At 33.8% G+C, this 19,038-nt stretch overlaps 1 protein-coding gene across 2 annotated transcripts in view; it reads right to left on the bottom strand.

Moving 5' to 3' along the window:
• Positions 1-3,204: 3,204 nt before the first annotated feature.
• The window catches only part of LOC132545402 (DNA damage-regulated autophagy modulator protein 1-like), an 88,201-nt gene continuing 72,367 nt past the window's right edge, over positions 3,205-19,038 (bottom strand). Inside the window, exons 5-10 of one of the 2 annotated variants that reach the window (XM_060209092.1) lie at positions 15,215-15,375; positions 9,651-9,837; positions 7,932-7,990; positions 7,382-7,396; positions 3,992-4,147; positions 3,205-3,624 (exon numbers count right to left, since the gene is read on the bottom strand). In XM_060209092.1, coding sequence (XP_060065075.1) covers positions 3,589-3,624; positions 3,992-4,147; positions 7,382-7,396; positions 7,932-7,990; positions 9,651-9,837; positions 15,215-15,375 — 614 coding nt within the window. In that variant the 3' untranslated portion in view covers positions 3,205-3,588. The remainder of the gene's footprint in view (positions 3,625-3,991; positions 4,148-7,381; positions 7,397-7,931; positions 7,991-9,650; positions 9,838-15,214; positions 15,376-19,038) is intronic. The other variant, XM_060209093.1, reaches the window with a different exon arrangement.

The following is a 19,038-nucleotide window of genomic DNA, read 5'->3' as shown; positions in this document are numbered from 1 at the left end:
CCAATCTAAAGAGATCTAAAGATCCAAGTCAATCCTATGTCAAAGCTCAAACGCATCACCAACAGCATATATGACTTCATGTCTATTTGTAAAACGTCAAACAAATGATGCTTACTCAGCACGACATCTTGTATATACAGTATACAAAAGAAATGATAGAAAGGTGCATTGACAATTACCTATAATATACAGTATAACATTTCTAACATAAACGGATTAATAACTCCTCAATTAATAATAAACCAGATGTATACGGTATAATATTTATAGAGCCAGTATATAAATTTAACACTGTATAGCTTTAACCAGGTATTAACGGTATAATATTGTATAAAGCAACTAAACAGAGTATAACATTGTTTAAACCAGGTATATAGAGTATAATATTGTTTAAACGAGATATGTAGAGTATAATATCGTTTAAATAATGTTTGTTAGAGTATAATATTGTAGATAAATCAACTACACATAGTATTATATTGTTTAAACCACGTATGTATGATATATAGAATATAATATTGTTTCAACCAGGTATGTGGAGTGAAATGTCGTTTGAACAATGTTTGTCAGAGTATAATATTGTATAAAACAGGTATGAAGAGTATTATATTGTTTAAACAATGTATGTAGAGTATTATAGTGTATAAACAATGTTGTCAGAGTATAATATTGTAAAAACCAAGTATGAAGAGTATTATAGTGTATAAACAATGTTGTCAGAGTATAATATAGTATATAAACCAACCACACAAAGTATACTATTGTTTAAACCAGTTATGTGGTGTATGATATTGTTTAAACAATGTTTGTTAAAGTATTATATTGTATATAAACCAACTTCCCAGACTAGGATATTGATTAAATCAGTTATTTATGATATATACAGTATAATATCGTTTAAACTAGTTTTGTGGAATATAACATTGCACAAAGAGATGTATATAAGTATAAAGAGAATTAATTTCGTTTAAACCAATTATATACACTATGATATTGTTGAAACTAGGTATGTGTAAATGATAATGTATATACAAATTATGTTGAGTGTAATATTGTTTGTAAGAGTATAATATTTTATATAAACCACCTACACAGTTTAAACACTGTATTTACGGTATAAATGGAGGTTGTACAATGAGTGGTTGTTGTTATTGTTATTTATTTCACTCTGGTTAGTTATTTTTCAAAAGTTACAAAAACACAAGCTTTAGCGAGTTTTTTTGTAACTTTTGAAAAATAACTATCGACAGTGATATAGATACCATAAACAACAACCATGAGTTTGTGTGACCGGTTTCTACTACAAGTAAAAAAATCATTCTACACACGGAAACGAATGACTTTGTTAACGAACTTAGGTTGCAGCGCAAAAATTTGACCTGAAGTAAAATTTGATTACTATAAAAAAAATGACAACTCCAGATTTTTTTTAGAAATGTTATGTTATAAACAAGAAATTAACAAATATAATAGATCAAGTCGATTTTATGGTAGAAAAATGTATAAAAAAAAATAGATCATAACAAGAAGAGCAATATAGAATTATTTTATTCTGCGCTTAAATTGCTGTAAAGCGTCCAGGTGTTATACCACGTGTGGTTTATCCCTTATATCAATGACCTGTGAGTAGGATTACATATGTAACTTATAGTAGAATATTGTATAAACCAACAAGTCAAAATACCATATCATAATAACCAAAGTTGTAGAGTATAATATTGTTTAAACCTGGGATATATTGTAACATTCTTGAGTAAAATGTTCATTGCGTATAACATAGTATAAAGAGTAGATCAGCAGGGTATTAATTAGTTGAAAACAGCATAACCGTCCCTCCATTCAAGGATAAACTTCCTAAAAAAGCTATAAGTGGCTACGTAACATCGTCACTCATTGACGTAAGGACAGCTAAAGTCAACAATCATACGATTCCAAAGCTGAGCTACTGTAAGTATTCTCTGCATGACTCCTTTAGCATATCTGGTTTGCAACATGCTCATTGTCATGGACTGATCCACAGTATAATGGTTACACGCTATGTACACTATTTCTAAATGTCACCGACGACCAGAATTCGAAACCGTCGTAACATGTCTAAGAGTTAAGCTTATTTATGATTATCAATGTCAGTTGGGAAATATCGGATTTTATTGAATAATTCAGAGTAAGATCAATCCGAAAAATCTGAAGGTCTATTCCAAAATTATTTTTTTTATGTTAGTTTGACTATGAACGCTTGTCATACACTGATATTTCGATCGATGCAATCGCTGTAACACCATGACTTATCTGGAAGAGGGTGTCGTAATATGAAATTGTTAATGTCTATTTCCGTGGATTGTCTATTTTTAATTCAACAGGGAATGCTTGTAAAACTGATTGTTCTGACACCATGACTAACCAGCAAGATGGCGTATATTGTTTATGGAACAAAATGCTACGTCTCAAGCGGCGTAGCAATGATAAAGAAAGCTTAACACACCAATTATATCTAGAAGGCTCTTCTCAAGACATCGCCTTTTATTTCATTTTCTTTTTCAGAAATATAGGTTTACTGCATAAGAAGAATATTCTGTGGTTGAAACAATAAGAAACTAACAGCATGTCAACAGATTCATATTCCAAACTGAAATGTAACATAATGCTAAACAGCAGTAGATCAGAATCCTACCTATATGTACACATTATTATACGTAGTTTGAACCGGTAAATTCGAAATTTTGGATAATTTTTGTGACCTTTTGAGTTGGAAAGTGGCCGCAGCTGATATAGAAAAGTTACACTATGTAGTATAAGTATACATATAATAACTTTATATTAAAATAATGAAATTCTTTTAAATGATAAAAGCATTACGATATTTAATCATATCGCGTTGATAAACAACAATCTTACATACTCATTAAAGCATGTTCAGTCTTTACAGTGTTAAATATATCAAATGTATACAACAAAATCAACGAGAAAAGTTATTGAACATGATGTACAGGGTGACTCTTGGTTGGCTATTTATTGGTCATAATCCGCAAATACAGATATTCCAGGAATACAAATATACCGTTTTTACAACTTGAATGCAAATTGAACCAGTACATACTTTCAGGTTCATTAAATAACATACTTATATATACTTATGATGAAATATGCATATAGACGAACATTTCTACTACAAAATTAGCACTAGCAAAAATGATCACCCTATGTTGAAAAGTAATTATCAGTGTTCAAATAATGGGTCATGAATATACCATTAAGTCAAGGACAAAACATGCAATGTGACATATTACTAATATAAATGTGTATAGGTTGATATAACCTCCCTATGCGAGTAACGAAATTTCATGTTGGAACAAGGAGTAACGATAAAAGGACTTAATAACGGGCTAGACATGTCTGCAAAAATTATTTTCTATAATACATTTTTACATTGATATCTATATATCATTAATCAAGAGTTAATTTTTTTTTCCAAAAGATCACATGGCAACAAAAAGTTCTGTTCACACAAACTCTCAGAGACAACCCTCGTTTCTGTTTCACACACACCAAGTCTACACCAAGTGACGTCAGCCTTTCATTACCGAAACTTTATGAACAGCACCGCATCATCTTTGTGCACGTACTCTGAAATGATAGAATGGCACTCATTTTCATTCGTAAAGATATTAATATTTACATTGTAATTATTGTTTTCCTTTCTTTCCATGTTGTGTTGTACTAATAAAACGCTTTCAGTCTAACGAATTTCTCACTTTTTTTTTTTTTTTAGATTTTTCCTGATTCAATGAAATATCTTTTCCTAGAACATCAAACATTCCCCAAATACAAATTACCGGCAACATAATCCCGATTTGACGTGGTTTCATGTAATGACGTCATATAAAGTAAATGTAAATAATTATGTGCTTTTTAACTTCAGAAGTTGATATTAAATATTAAATTGGCGTACAATCCCAACATCAAATATAAACTATGTAGAGTAACGCCTTACCACGCTGCTACTAACAGGTGCTTTCCATTTGACGACCCCACCATCGTAATCGATTGTTCTGAAGCCGGGAACAAAAGTTAGAATATATGCCACCACTGTCAGAGCTAGAAACCATTCTGAAAATGCGGCCGTTAAAAAGATGGGACGAAGAGCACCCTGTAATGGAAAGTGATATACTGAGTGCAATTACAGGTGCTCTAATGCTGCATCAAACAGAATAAATGGTACTAGTATATGTTTTGTTTCTTAAGGGGAAATAATGACTTTTTACGGACTTGATACTTGATGATGAAACTACGTGTCTTTTTCTGCAATACAATAGGGTTTCATTCTCTACGATTTATGCGTTCTTAAAATAATCATTGTTATGATATGTAATGGAGTTATCAGTGAAATAGATAAAAATATCACCCTTTAGGTGATTATTTCCATGCGTTTTAAATATTCAAGTTATCCCTGTAATGAGTGGTGATGCAGAGATTCTATACGTTTGATGAAACTAGATTAGCGTGTAAATATACCAATTTGATTCTGAGAGAATGTTCACAATTCAATCAATGACATGAACAACTGGTACTCATACAAATGCAGGTGACTACAGATATGCAAATACAACCTGTACTGGTTGAACTGAAAATCAATCAAACTGGCAACATATGAACAGAGGATAGAATTACACACAATTGAAAATATGGATGGAATCTGAAAAAAAAAATCACCAGAAAAAAGCCCCGGAGAGCAGTCATTCTAACAAGTGAATTATGAATTAATCATAAATCGACGTCATTGATGCGGTAATGGATTAATAAACAATGAAACTGCATCTATGTATCGCTGTCACCATTAATCAGACGGCGGAATATGAAGTATTACATGCCAGTTACACTGTGTCATTCTGATAATATACACAACTCATAAGTAACTTGACGTATACCCAAAAGATGCACGGCGTTAACACGCAAACCCTTTTAAGAAAATAGAAATTATTGTAAACGTAAATAGCCCCTATTCGACCGTTACACATCATAGCTAAAGAGTTTTTTCTGCGTTTACTTCAAAAATGGTTGTTGTTCATATGAAGATTTGTGTGGGGCCACTGACAGGCGCTTTTAAAGTGTTACATTTTAGTGAGGAACACAAAGTGTTGTTTCTAGTATGTCACGGCTTGGGGATAAAGCTTACCGACCTTTAGCATATCCTTAACCCCAATGTTCGAAAAAGAAAGAACATACAAGGAGCACAACAGATTTAACTAGTGCTTCAAGTAGTTCATCAAACAGACACTGCGAGGAATTTTAGACGCGGATAGCTAAAGTGCATCAAGTGTGCCATCAGGCGATAATGAGTAAAACATGGAAATGTTCAAGCCACTGTTGTGGCCAACACCTAGAGCCAAAGAGATGAGATAGAAGACTTTGGAGAACTTTACATTCTATCAAGTATTGATTATCTTCTTTAGGCAATGAATGGCAATCTTCTGTAATAAAAAAAAGTCTTATTGACGTCAACAAGGCATGTCTCTCTGCAGATAGCCCACGTAAACACATTTGTACTGATTAATTAAGAACAGAAGTCCGGGGATTGTATGGTTGTCACTACTGTAGAATGGTATTGATGAGAATCTCAGTGTGTACACAAGTATAATATTATGTACATCATATACCAAATATACATGTTTGTACGGGTTGTCCGATTTTCTGTGGAATTCTATCATACAATATATTATATATATTTTAGGTGTGTTTTTGATAAGTTAAATTTTCTTTTCATTTTATCTGATTGATTAAGAATTTTGAGGAAGCCTCTTGTTGTGAAGACTATTTACTGACATAATCAATACTATATAAAGTTACTCGATCGATACAACTTTGCATACCACAAAATACACCTTGTTACAGTAGCTGTTGACAAGATTGAAAACATACGATTGTTTGCATAGGGTTTACGTCAGCAACAGCCAAGGTCAAATGAATAAGTGAGTGAGTCCAGAAAGACCACATAGCAAAGAACGGAATACAACAGCCCAAGTATTGGAGACTGACTTAACACCATGTTTATGGAACACTCGTTCAAAATAAGATGAAATTATATGTTGATAAAAAACAAAAGCAAATCATTCTTTGACGTTATCACGACTCCATTGAGTTAAGGAAATGTCTGTCCTATAGGAAGCTGGTAGAATTTAGCCTCCAATTTGATATGGAGACTTTTCATTTTGTGTTGGTCTTTTTCTTCTTACTATGCGCTTGTTTATTACAAAGATCGAACTTTCTGGTCTTTCTTCTAAATAATAGGTGGGGAAGGCAGTTTCTTGATACATGTTTTAATACATCGTGCAATCTCAGGACAAAGTCAAAAAGGGGCAATTAAAAGGGCAAATGATAGAAATGCTACAAAACATGGTTCCTATTACATTTATATCTAAACTAAAAGTGGCAAATTAAAGATAACATAGAATACACGTGATATGTATTACAGCAGACAGGAACATCAACTGCTATGACAATATCACGTGACAAAGCATTACGTTGGTAGCCCTGACTGGAACTATAATTCATAACTGTTTATTTTGTACGTATTTCGATTTATATTTATATTCTTTATTTCGGCAGAAATCCTTTGCAATGAGGTATATTAAGATGATTAAACCTCGGTTATTTATGTTCCATTCATCAGAGTCCAACTTTCCATACATAAAACTGGAGAAATAATCTATTCAGCGTACACATTTTGGTGTGATCCGGTGGTTCGTAATAACGGTAAAGTTAGACGAAGCAAGGTCTGGGGAGATGTTGCTCTTATTTTATTCACAACGCACCCACTTTGATTGACGTTTTGAGGTTGCTCTCGTGAAATCAATCTTGCTCTTTTATTTGCGAAAGTTATTTTCCGAATTTTAATCAAGAAATATAAGAATCCTGTTCATTATCTAAAACGGAAAAATAGTGTTTTTTTAAATCAATATATTGTTGTTTTAGACCACGAATGAAACGTTTTGGTGTAATAATATCATTATGTCTTTACTGACGTTTCAATATGTTAGAGCAGTCTTTGAGATTAGATTAGCTAATCATAGGGCACTCCGGTTATTTTCCGCGCATGATAAGCAGCATAGACTTCTAGTTAATTACATGTGAACCGCTGTAGATGAACCTGTTTTATTTCGCGGATGAACATATTCTTCAGAAAGCTGCCTCCTAAAAGATACATTCATCCCACAAAATATTTTCTTTTGATGATAGGGTAAAAAAAATCTGACAGAACATAGTGCGAGAAAAAATAAAATGGAATCTACTGGGAACATCGGGAAGAAACGAAAGTAGAAAAGGACATTGCCACAGCTGATGAACTAATGAAAGTGAATAACATGCAGCCTAGTTTACTTCTTACCTCCGGTTGGTCAAACTATTTGATAAATATCAGCAATGTAAAACATTCCACACATTTAAACAGTTGTTCTTCTAAGCTGTTGTTGTCATAAGTCATAAGAGTTATTACTCCCACAGATGAATTACAAAATAACTGTTAGACAAGTCTGAGACCAAACATCAAATCATCCAGGTATCATTAAACCGGAGAAAAAAGCGGTTGAAATTTACAATTTTACAATTTATTAATTTTGATATTCATATCAACACTTAGATAATACTTTATCAACACCTATCGGTATATCTGATCATCCAAAATAGTACAGTACAGGCATGATACTTTACGTTACTTGAAACATCACTTCATCATCTTCTATCATACGTGTAATCAGTAAGAGGAATCACCATGTTCAAAACAAGAATATCTGCCTTCAATGCTGAAGCCATCTGGCAATCTGTGTCTTCCTCAGTGTAGTTATATTCAATTGTATCTTACCGAAGTTCAATTACAAGCGATATTGAAAGTAGAATTTACTTGTACCAAAAAAAAAAGAAAATATTTAAGCACGTACCTCTTTTGTTCCGTGTCCGGCGTCTCTCTGTTGTCGATAATGGCCGAGGGAAACACTGACTTTTGATCGTCAAGGGTTCGAATATTTTCATTCATGCAAATATAATACATTAACTAACATGCAAAGATCACTATGTTTAAGTCTATTTGCCATCATATTTTGGTACGTTCATTTTAATATTAGAGTCCACGTGTTGTAATTTTGTAATAATATTTTGGAGGATTTGTTTTTAATTAATGGCAGTTCAACCTTTATGAAAGGAATGCAAATATTCACCTGTTTTGATATCATTCCGACACAGCGCAATCAGATACCCATAGTAAAAGGATGCAATGTATATTGACGAAAGTTATATAATCATACTAAAAAGCAAGTAAAAGAACAATTTAACAAAATTTAACGAAAAAGTGCATTGCTATCATTTCGCCATCTGCATTCTGGTATTGTCGGCTATTGTGATAGAATTTCAAAATCGATAAGCCAATATTCGTACAGTTGCGCAAGCCTCACTACCGCTATCGATACAAAGTAAAATTGAAGTAAAATCTATTTACCAGTATAATTAACACGAAGCAGATAGACGTGTTGTTGATCAAGGAAGGAAATCTATTCTAGAGGTCAAAATCATTTCAGTAACGTTATCACATTAGAAAACGAAATAACATAATCGAAAACGAGTGAATTCCCAACCAGAGAACTAAAACGCATCCGAGAAAAAATATAGATGCACTAAAGATCCATAGCCGAAGGCTGGTTGAGAAGATCAATGATCTGATAATGAAATCGCGCTTAGCAACATAGCAGTGCACAAAGGGAGATTCGTATGCAAAACAATTAAGTAAGAAATGAAATCAAATTAACCATTGTTTTTCCCTTTGAAGAACCATCTTTAATGTCTTGTTAAGATTTTTTCTATTTCGATAGCTCTGATGTATTAAATATGGTCTTGGTCATGGATCATTTGAAAGTATACATCTACCGAATTGTGTAAATCATCTAACGTAATGTTCAATGGTTTGTTTACCAACAGCGAAGGGCTGAGACAGCATTGGGTAAATATATTGAAATTAACGTCAACAAAAGTAGGATGACTTGTTTTACAGCTAAGATAACTGAGAATTTTATTTAAATTTATTACTTCTAATCTCACAAAAAAACATAGGGCTTTCAGTAACTTCACGATATCATTCCTCTGTCGAATCTTCCGTTGGCACTACGCATATATGATTTTTAGAATAAAATCCAATAACATTTTACCGTTGATAGTTTGATTACGAAATGAACACTGTTGGAAATGCAGTAAAAAAGATTCCCAAATGTTTCATACACAAAGGAAAATTTGGAGGAGAGAGAGAAATAATTTAACATCTTTTTCGGTAAAAGTCGGGACTGACACATTTGTAATTCTCTTAATACACATATAAATCCACAGTTTTGTAAATACTACATGTGAAGAAACAACAGAACAAAATGTTGCTGTGATAATCACCCGCGTGCCTTTTTGTTAGATCCTTACTGCAAAGACCAATTCGTGCTTTCACTATAACTGCTATATTAACAGAAACTATAATTTGTGCAATCATATTGTAACGCAATACCTTCAGCGCGATAAACGGTAATACTATTATAGCTGAAATATATGCGTGGAGAGAATTATAGGGAGGGGTGTTATGATGTAAAATATCATGTAATTTCATTATGCCAATTTCCAAAGGATACACATTACGAAGAAAACCGAGACGAAAAGACTGACTATTATTTGAAATATGAATGTCAGAAAAAATGCCTTGTCCCTTTCTTCTTTGTACATTTTCCAAGTAATGATTGCGTGCAGCCAGCAACATATTCCACCGAGCAGAAAGGTGAGAAACGCTCCCGAGTAATGAGGAATCGGCATGGCATCCACCTGCAAGACAGGAAAAACAATCGCAAAGCGGTGAAATATGACAATACTGACATGAAGAGGAATACAACACCTCTTTTTGAACGCTACAATAACGTCAAAATTTCTAATTGTTGCTGTGTGAATATGGGAGTGCGATTTAATAAAATGCAGTGATAATTTTCTTGGTATAATGTTGAATATTTATGAATCTGTTACAGAGAAGAAATTCCAATTTGCTGTAGGCTTATGAACTGATTTCTCTTATAAAGTCATGTAGAGTTTGGTATATCGATTGAAAAGCACAACGGTTGTATTAGTTTAATATATCAACGATCACTGGTGAACATGAGATACTTATTTATCAAGATTGTAACGATCATACAAGTTTAATTCAAGGAAAATTATTTAACATATATCGTTTGCACGTAATTTTCTTCAATAATTTTCCGGATCAACATACACTTGCGTGCATAGATAAAGCTTACAATTAGATGAACCAGAAACTAGATTTTAGTTTGGTTTTTTTATATTGCATGTATCGCTGTAGGATAATAATATAACGGAGGATTTTGAGAACTAAGCACAGAAAGAAAGGACATGGGAAAGAATAAACATTCCGTGTGTTGTAATAAAGGAAACGGATCAAATTAATATAGTTAATGGTCCGTTGGTAGAATAAAAAAAAAACGCTTCAACACAAACAACACCATTACCGATTCCTTCATCTTTATATTGAGCCGCGGATGCCAATGTTTGTCACTTATTTACCTAGTCATGAATTTTGATTCGGTGCTAATTTCAATCTTTCTAAAATGTTTCAAGTATCTAAAACTGAGCGGATTTTAATCAGATATAGAAAGATTTATGTTGTTACGTTTCAATATGCGTAGAAATGAAAAATGAATCCATAATTATAAAAGATGGAATCGAGATTTTAGACAAATGAAATTACAAGAAATATTCGATTTTGTACAAACGAGATAATTTTGGAAGAAAAGTAATTCTTATGAAACAAGCAGTTGAGGATTTGAGTGTGACGTTTTGATGGCTACACAGTCACCATCATCTCACAATAACCACTTTGAAGCATACAACCACAGGCGTATGTTGTGTAAGAGAAGGTAAGGAATCGACTGTACTATAATCCTATGTAGACCCAGGTAACGCGATGGTAAACAGATTATAAACAAAAATACACAAGATGATAAAAAAAAATCTGTAGTCAATTCGGTTACGCTTACGCTGTGTTAAACACTTGGTCATAGTTTCTGTGCCCCCCACCACCACCACCTCCTTTTCCTGCTTAGTACTGTGGTGTTTCCAGATTACAGCCGAGAAGAAAAAGTTGGTCGACTCCCTGTCATCTCGTACACTACGTACGCCAGTGCTAGCACTCTTCACACTGGTCATTTGTCTGATGCAGGTGTCCCTGTAGTCATCGTAACGTAACACTCAAAACTTTATTTTTATTTCATAAACCAACCCCAAGAAAAATGTTCCCATATTCTATTTGATTAATGTTGTGCACCTTAAATGCATCCCTTTAGAAAAATGTTATTTACTTTGATAGTGGGTATTAATATTACATAGTGTTGTATGTTATGACCCCCATATTTGCATAAACTAGAAACCAATAGATATCTGGTATACATACATATGTTATAGTTCACATCCTGATTTTAAATATCTAAATCTGGTTTATAGGAGTGATGTAATGATTAAGCATTTTACCAGACATTTTCGTCATATCTGCTTTAGTTCATGACCCGCATATTTTAATGATACAATAATACACTATAACGATGCCATTAGAAAATGATCATCACTATCAAATCGATCTGCAGTTGCCTGCATTACCAGAGATCCAGAATAGAAACAAAGTCTATCTTCGCCATCAGTAATTATGTAAATAAACTGGGTAGCATTACTGAGATCAAACATCTAGGATTATCATAAAAGATGGCATCTCTCTTTTATTTATCAGGGAACCTTATCCTTGACCTTTTCAGCGACGGTACGGATACACAAAAGACGTTCCCTATCGAAAAATAAAAATGTTATTGTCGAGATACTGCAGAAGGACAACTTGTTTTGATGGTAGGAATGACAGACGGTCAATGATGATCTGTGATATAAGCTACTCGAACATTCTAACCACAGTATCTACCTATCTTAGTTCATCATCGATTTTTTCCGATGAGTTTTCCGATTTATGCATTCGTTGAGACAATGCGTCGTTCGTATCGATTCAAAAACATTGATAGACAGATATATAAAGATGCAGATCAACCTGTACAAATAAACCTGGAAATTCCGTACGGAGCCCTTCTTCCAAAACAGGATTGGTACACGTTAGATGATAAATAGAAAGACTATTGCCAATCAATGGTAACGTTTCAGAAGGTTGGCTTTGCACAGTTACATTTACAAAGTATGATCATAATGTTCTCCTAATGATCGATATAATTGCCGTCTCAGAAATCGTGGCATCATTTGTCACTTTGACTGAAAATGCCACTCCTAAAAAGCAATTCATTACGACTGGTCAGTAACGGACAACTGAGCTCATCAGGGAAGCTGATTTATCTTCAACCATGAACATACAACTTGTATTTCCCAAAAAGTTATCCACTATTTCAATTATAACATAACGATTTCAGTAGATCTTGCGATAAAATTGACATCACACGACAAAACTCTACAATTCCCCCACCGCCTGTTACAAGAATTGGTTAACCTGAACCATTCGTGGGCCTTGTTATGTCCTCCCAATGTTAGCCATAACCTACATCAAGAAAATTTGAAGTAGTGGCCGAGTCATACTGCGAGGTAAACTCAGCTCGGCTCAAGTGAATCACATGTTGAACTACTAACTTTAACTGGTTATATAATTGAAAATATATATGGTTATGTTTTGTAATGATAAGCATAACAAAACATCTGTTATTTCGGATATTTACAACAGCTATTTATTATCTGATTGACAGAACAATTCATTTTTATTTCAATCAGGTCTTACAACGATCATTATTTAATAAACAAAATCCTTTCAGTTTTGAAATTTGCATTTTTTTAATTTAAATGCCACATCAAGATTCATAAAACTTTTAATTGAACACAACTCACAAAGTATCTTCTTAGTCCTTACGCTCTTAATCAAAAGTGCAAAAATTGCAAGATCCTTCATTAATTTAAGGCAAATATGTATGAATAAAGGAAGTGTAGCAGATATTTAATACAGCAGACAATGGCATATAAAAGGCTCTTCTTACGACTTGAATGTGTATTCTGGATTAAAATACATTTTTGTCTTACTAGAGACTTGCTTCCCTTTGAGGTTTGGAGCAGCATTATGACGAATTCAAATTGATTTGACAACATACTAGTCACAACACAAAGGTGTATGTATAAAAATACATTAAAATATAACGTTTTTAATATGTATTGGAAGTTTTTGTTACAGATTATGAAAAATTTTGTTACAGAAAATGTAAGATTTCGTATAAAACATTTTGCCACTACATTCGTTCTGTGTCAATATCAGGTATCAAATCAAAACATCAAAATATGTTGAATGACCCTAACATATCCCTTTATTTTTTCATTTTCATTTTCTTTCTGTCCTGTTGTTTCAAGCCATCATTACCCTATGCATTCTGCTTCCTCTTGTGCTGCTTAATACACAAACACTTCCTCGTTCACTATATAGATATCAACACGAGGCAATAGCAGAATCTTGATCGCATTTCACAGACTTAAGCACTAACGTATTCTACAGCTAGCAGATCCATTCTTTGATTACGATGTGGATTCCCCGTCACCGACTGAATGAACAGGATTATAAGAAACAAATTAAACGACATCCTTTTATGATTTTATATCTTATGTTGTCATGGAAACGCCATCTGTCCTCAGGATTTTGGTAACACAGTTCATGTATAGTATAGAGATATATAGGTATTGATCTCCGAAAGACGTGTTTTGTAGCTTGGATATTATTTTTGTGGTATTTCCGTCAGAACATTTTATCTAAACGCCTTTGAGTGTGGTCAAGCGCGTTACAATAACGCATATCTTGGCGATATGCGGGTTCAATATTGCATTGCGCATGCGTAGCAGGCTCAAGATGTGGTAATAACTAAGTTGTCAACAATGAAATAAAGTTATAATATCTAAAGGTAATGATTACTGATCAAAAAATTCCTACCAAGCACTTTTAGATGTAGGTTTTATTATTATTTTTTTTCTTCTTACTTTTGCATAGTTTGAATGTAAATGAAACATTTGAGTTTTGTACAGGGAAGCTCATATATTGTTAGGGACCACTTAATAATACTAAACTCTAGCACCACCTGAACAAAAGAAAACAAAACATTCTGGTGCTGTCTGAAACCCTTCCTTGAGTCAAAAATAAACCCTTGACCAGTCCTTGATAGGTAGTCCTCATGATGTGGCAATTAATTTTATTATAAATTCTAATATTTATTTGATAAAAATATTTATTTATTGGAGGTTCTATTAGCAATCCTTGTAAAAATAAATTGTCGAGAAGATGAAGTAAACATGTACCTATGTTTTTATGAGACAGACAATAAAATATCAGATAGATCATGCTTAGATAAATAAAAAACGCATAAAGCTCTTTCATTTAGAATTACACAAATCAATACCTTTTGATATGTGCGTGTTACAAAGTACATGTGTCTATTTAATGATGCGGCTAAGGACTGATAAAACAGAAACTTTCTGTCAACCTCTTGCAAGTTAATCCGTGCATGATTCGTAGATATGATGGACTCTAGTTTCCGGATCAGTGGCTAATATGTCTGTGTATTTCCGAGACAGCCAAATCCTAAATGCTAACGACATTTCCTTCATTTAGCGTTCGGTACCGAATCCGACAAATTGAGAGTCTTAATTAAATAAGTTCTAATTATATTACTCAATAACAGTTTACCTATCTGTATGTGTTGTCAAACATGTGATTCTTCTGGACCAACTGTTCTACTTACAAAAGGTTAACAAAAACGACCTTTCTCGACCAGGTGAAAGCAGAGACAGGCAAATTACCTGATTTTGCAACTTTACATTTTTTATAGCTCTAGACGTGCTAGACAATTTACGACTAAAGACTAACGACACAGGCAGTGACCCTGACATTACGAAACAATTCGATAAGTGTGAGTTTTGTCTACCTATAAAAAATTGACCTGTCTACCTGCAAAATTCTGGATTGAATCATATAATTGCCCAGCTGCGACTTGACTCCAGTTTTAGATTTGTACCTGAACATATACTTAAACAATATTTCATTACATCGCTTCAGTAAACAAATATTCTAAAATGCAGCAAAAATACCCCAGTGTCTGAATCTTAATCGGGATTATGATAAAGTTACCTGGAAGCTCGCCACTATCAGGAGGCCGAAGGCAGCAGCTAGACTGAGATACAACGCTGACTTATTCATCGTGGATAGTCGAGTCTTTTCACGAGGTGTCAAAGACATCCTTTCGTACATCAGTTCCACATACTTAAACCGCATTTCTGCATTCATAGCCACTGGAAAACACAAAAGTTTGTATCAATATTTTATTTCCTTGTGTCCATATGACAGGGGTCCTTTGTTGTTAGCGTTGTTCTAATTGAGAAACATGTCATTGCTGATATGGATAAAACAACATCGATGAAGCAAAAGGACGCTTAAACTTCCTTAATACCTGGACTTTAACTGGTTTTTTTCGTTCCTATTTTGCATTCTTCTCATCGACTTTAAGTCTGATCTTGTTGATTTATGATATATATATTTATATTTATGATATTTTTTGTTTGTGAATGCCTGCAGGTTCCTAAGCGCACACGAACCGAATGGCTTTAGACATCCGTATTATGGTATTCAATAACACACTACAATAAGAAGGTTTATTTTGTTCTAATTAGACTGCCTTCTCCATTAAACGGTGCTGTGTTGATATCTTCGTCTTTCTCATACTCCACACGCTAGGTATTAGTGATTATTCGGTCAAATTTTACACTATATATTAACTTTACCGCTATTTCTGCATATTTTGCATATTCTCTTTGTATCAACTTTGTCTATCTGTATCTTTAGCGTGTTTTCTATTCTTTGTTAAAGTCTGCTATTTTACTTGTGATTGTTGTAGATGTAGCTCTCTTATTTTAAAGTCTTTTTCCTGTAAATAAGTAAAGTATCATAATAGAACCACTTTTAAAATCTTGAAGATCATTCTCTATTGGAATAACTGTACCACTCTTTTCATTGGCCAATTCATGTTCACTTTTACCTATTTAAAAGGAACATTAAGGTTTGCGTAGGAAGCATTTGATATACACATGTATTTGGCGTTGTTCTTGAATATACGATATAAAGAAATTAGTTAAGGTAACTTATTTGAATATGGGACTTGTGCACCCTCCTATCCAGATTTCGACTTTTCTTTTTTTCCCAAGATGGATTTTCCCCAGTCTACACGTAGGCTTCAAAATATAGGCTCTTAGCATCACTGAAGAAGCCCGATAGGACAAAACAGCTTATTGTAATGTTGGCTCTACTAGATCTAACTCGACAGTTGCATTGCAATGTATCAGTCTCTTATCTCGATCTTTTCTTACGTTGAAACCAACATGGACAGCTTTCTACAAAGTGTATGGTAAGCGTGATGATTTAAATATCTTTTTGTGAATTTTCCATTTTTGGATAGCAACATTCTTGCATCAACAATTTATGGTGCTTACATGTGGCACTTGATTCAATATTCAAGGCTGTTTCCAGTATAGAGATTATCGTGCAAGAAGTCAATTGACGGACAAGCTCGTAACACTGGGTTTCAAATTACAGTAGGTTGGTAGAAAATATGCGAAAGTTTTACTGTTGGCATAGTGATCTCATTAAGAAATGTTCCATTTCTTTGTGCAATAAGAAGCTAAATGTGTTTGATGCTCGTTTGTACCTTGTTCTAATTTGAGAACGTAACATTAATAAGTTCGTTTGACCAAAATTTACATCGTAGGTATTGTCAAACATTGTATTTTTGACTATTTCTTTTGTTCTTATTTTCCCCCAGTTTTATAGAATTTGAATTTGGCTTGTGATTATGTTAACAAGTTTGGCGTGTTCATGTTGTGTTTTATACATAGTTCATAATTATCGGGTTTTCGATGACAACATCCATAAATCAAAGATAAAATCGTTGTAAATTGAGTCATGTTGAAATATGCATTGCCATACATACGGATGAAATAACAGAATACAGTTGTTGTTTTTATGTCGATGAATGTTTATATTCATTGTTGTAAAATATTAGACTTTTTCATCTTCGATCTATAAATGTACTTTTATGATAACCATGAACTACTGTAAAAACCGACATTTTTAGGAGCTTGCTTTTTGCAGGAGGTAGCTGAAATATCATTTTATTACCTTTTGATAATTTTCATTGGAGAAAAACACATGCATGCACAAAATTATGAGCGTAGCTTGAGCAAATATGAAAAAAACAGTATATCCCCGATGCTTCGAACAACCTACTATTATACATGTGTGTGACTGTAGATTTATAGTTTGGAAATTATCTGTTACTATAACGCACATTTCGACATTTCACATACTTTGGCTTGGCCACAGTCAATCTGTTTACACCCTTTCCTGGTGCTCATGGTCATAGCTTATAAAGACAAATTAGAAATCAATTGCAAATGTTCGTATATCTAAAACATCGCTACAGCTAATGAAGCCAGGTCCATTTCAAGCATAGCCTCAGTGGTTTAGAATGATTTAGCAGAGTAGGGATTTCCGGCCGTTTTGGACCTCAGTAACCACTTCCTAAAAGAGATTGATATGCGGATTAGCGTCAAGTTATGGGGATTATTGCCAAGACGGCACATAGGCATTATAGACGTCATAGCGCTCTAGAATTGTATTTCACACAAGAAGGCTGTTTCATTCGCTGGTTTCGTTGTGTTTGAGTAGTTTATGGCCACACTCACAGTACCTCGAATACGTGATAATTCACGTGGACAGACGGGATGTGTAAGAAGCTTCTGTAGCACAGTGGTATACTCTGTAAACAGTCTAGTTCCTTTCAAATGTATTTGTAAAGAATCAGGAATTAGGCAACTTCAATGTTTTCGTTTGCATATTTGCGGGAGGGGGTGTAAGGACCGGATTATACTATTAATTATGGATAAGATATTGAGACAGTTTCCAGATTCAGAAGATATGCCGAAATTTATTATTTTAGTTGCACAAACCATTTGAGTAATGACAAGAAAATAGCGACATATCAACAAATCTTAATAAAAATGCGATATAACGAGGGCAAAGAATGAACGAACAATCGAAAGGATTCTGCGGGTATACTTGCAAGGTACATATATATTTACAAGCAAGTCCTCCACAGAGAGAGAGAGAGAGAGAGAGAGAGAGAGAGAGAGAGAGAGAGAGAGAGAGAGAGAGAGAGAGAGAGAGAGAGAGAGAGAGAGAGAGAGAGAGAGAGAGAGAGAGAGAGAGAGAGAGAGAGAGAGAGAGAGAGAGAGAGAGAGAGAGAGAGAGAGAGAGATACACACTGACGTTTTCGTGATTGGAGACGATGTAAGAATTATTAGCTTGATATTTACACTTCATTTCACATCTCAAACAATAAACAGAAAAAAAAATAATGTGAAAAAAACCGACAGAACCATTCGATCAAAGAACTTTGCAGCTGCGAGTAGGGATCTTACCACTGTGCTAACGTAACGTTATTGTTTCTAGACCTATTAATTGTAGAGTTTGAAATGTCAATGTCTCTTTCAAAATAGAAAGTAGAACCCTGTTTGTCTCTTATAGTTATTACTGACGCTAATAGAATTTACACTATGTTTTAACATAAGGGACAATCGTCCAGTGTCTTTCGATCACTTTGTATTTGTCGCCTCTTTTAGCCTTTTAATATTACTGATGATAGGAATAAGTATGTAAGGTGCAGTTTAATTGATTTTTTGACTCTACTGTGTCCAAGCTTTTTACATAGTGACGTTTGAAGGCTTACTTTTGGAGTAGAGGCGCGCAGACGATTCACTATTTTTCTTATTTAGCTTAACGGGCCTGGTTCGGTGAAAAACCGGGACTAGGACACTCCCACCATCCACCCTTTTGTATATTTCTTATATATCGACCATAAACTCGCCTGTGTGGGTAAACACTTATTTGCATACATGGTACAC

The sequence above is a fragment of the Ylistrum balloti genome, unplaced genomic scaffold (assembly GCF_031769215.1).
Source record: "Ylistrum balloti isolate Yb309-2 unplaced genomic scaffold, AGI_CSIRO_Ybal_v1 Utg369846, whole genome shotgun sequence".
In the NCBI taxonomy this organism is placed as follows: domain Eukaryota; kingdom Metazoa; phylum Mollusca; class Bivalvia; order Pectinida; family Pectinidae; genus Ylistrum; species Ylistrum balloti.
The sequence above is the reverse complement of the archived record's forward strand: the minus strand, read 5'-3'. Positions and strand labels throughout refer to the sequence as shown.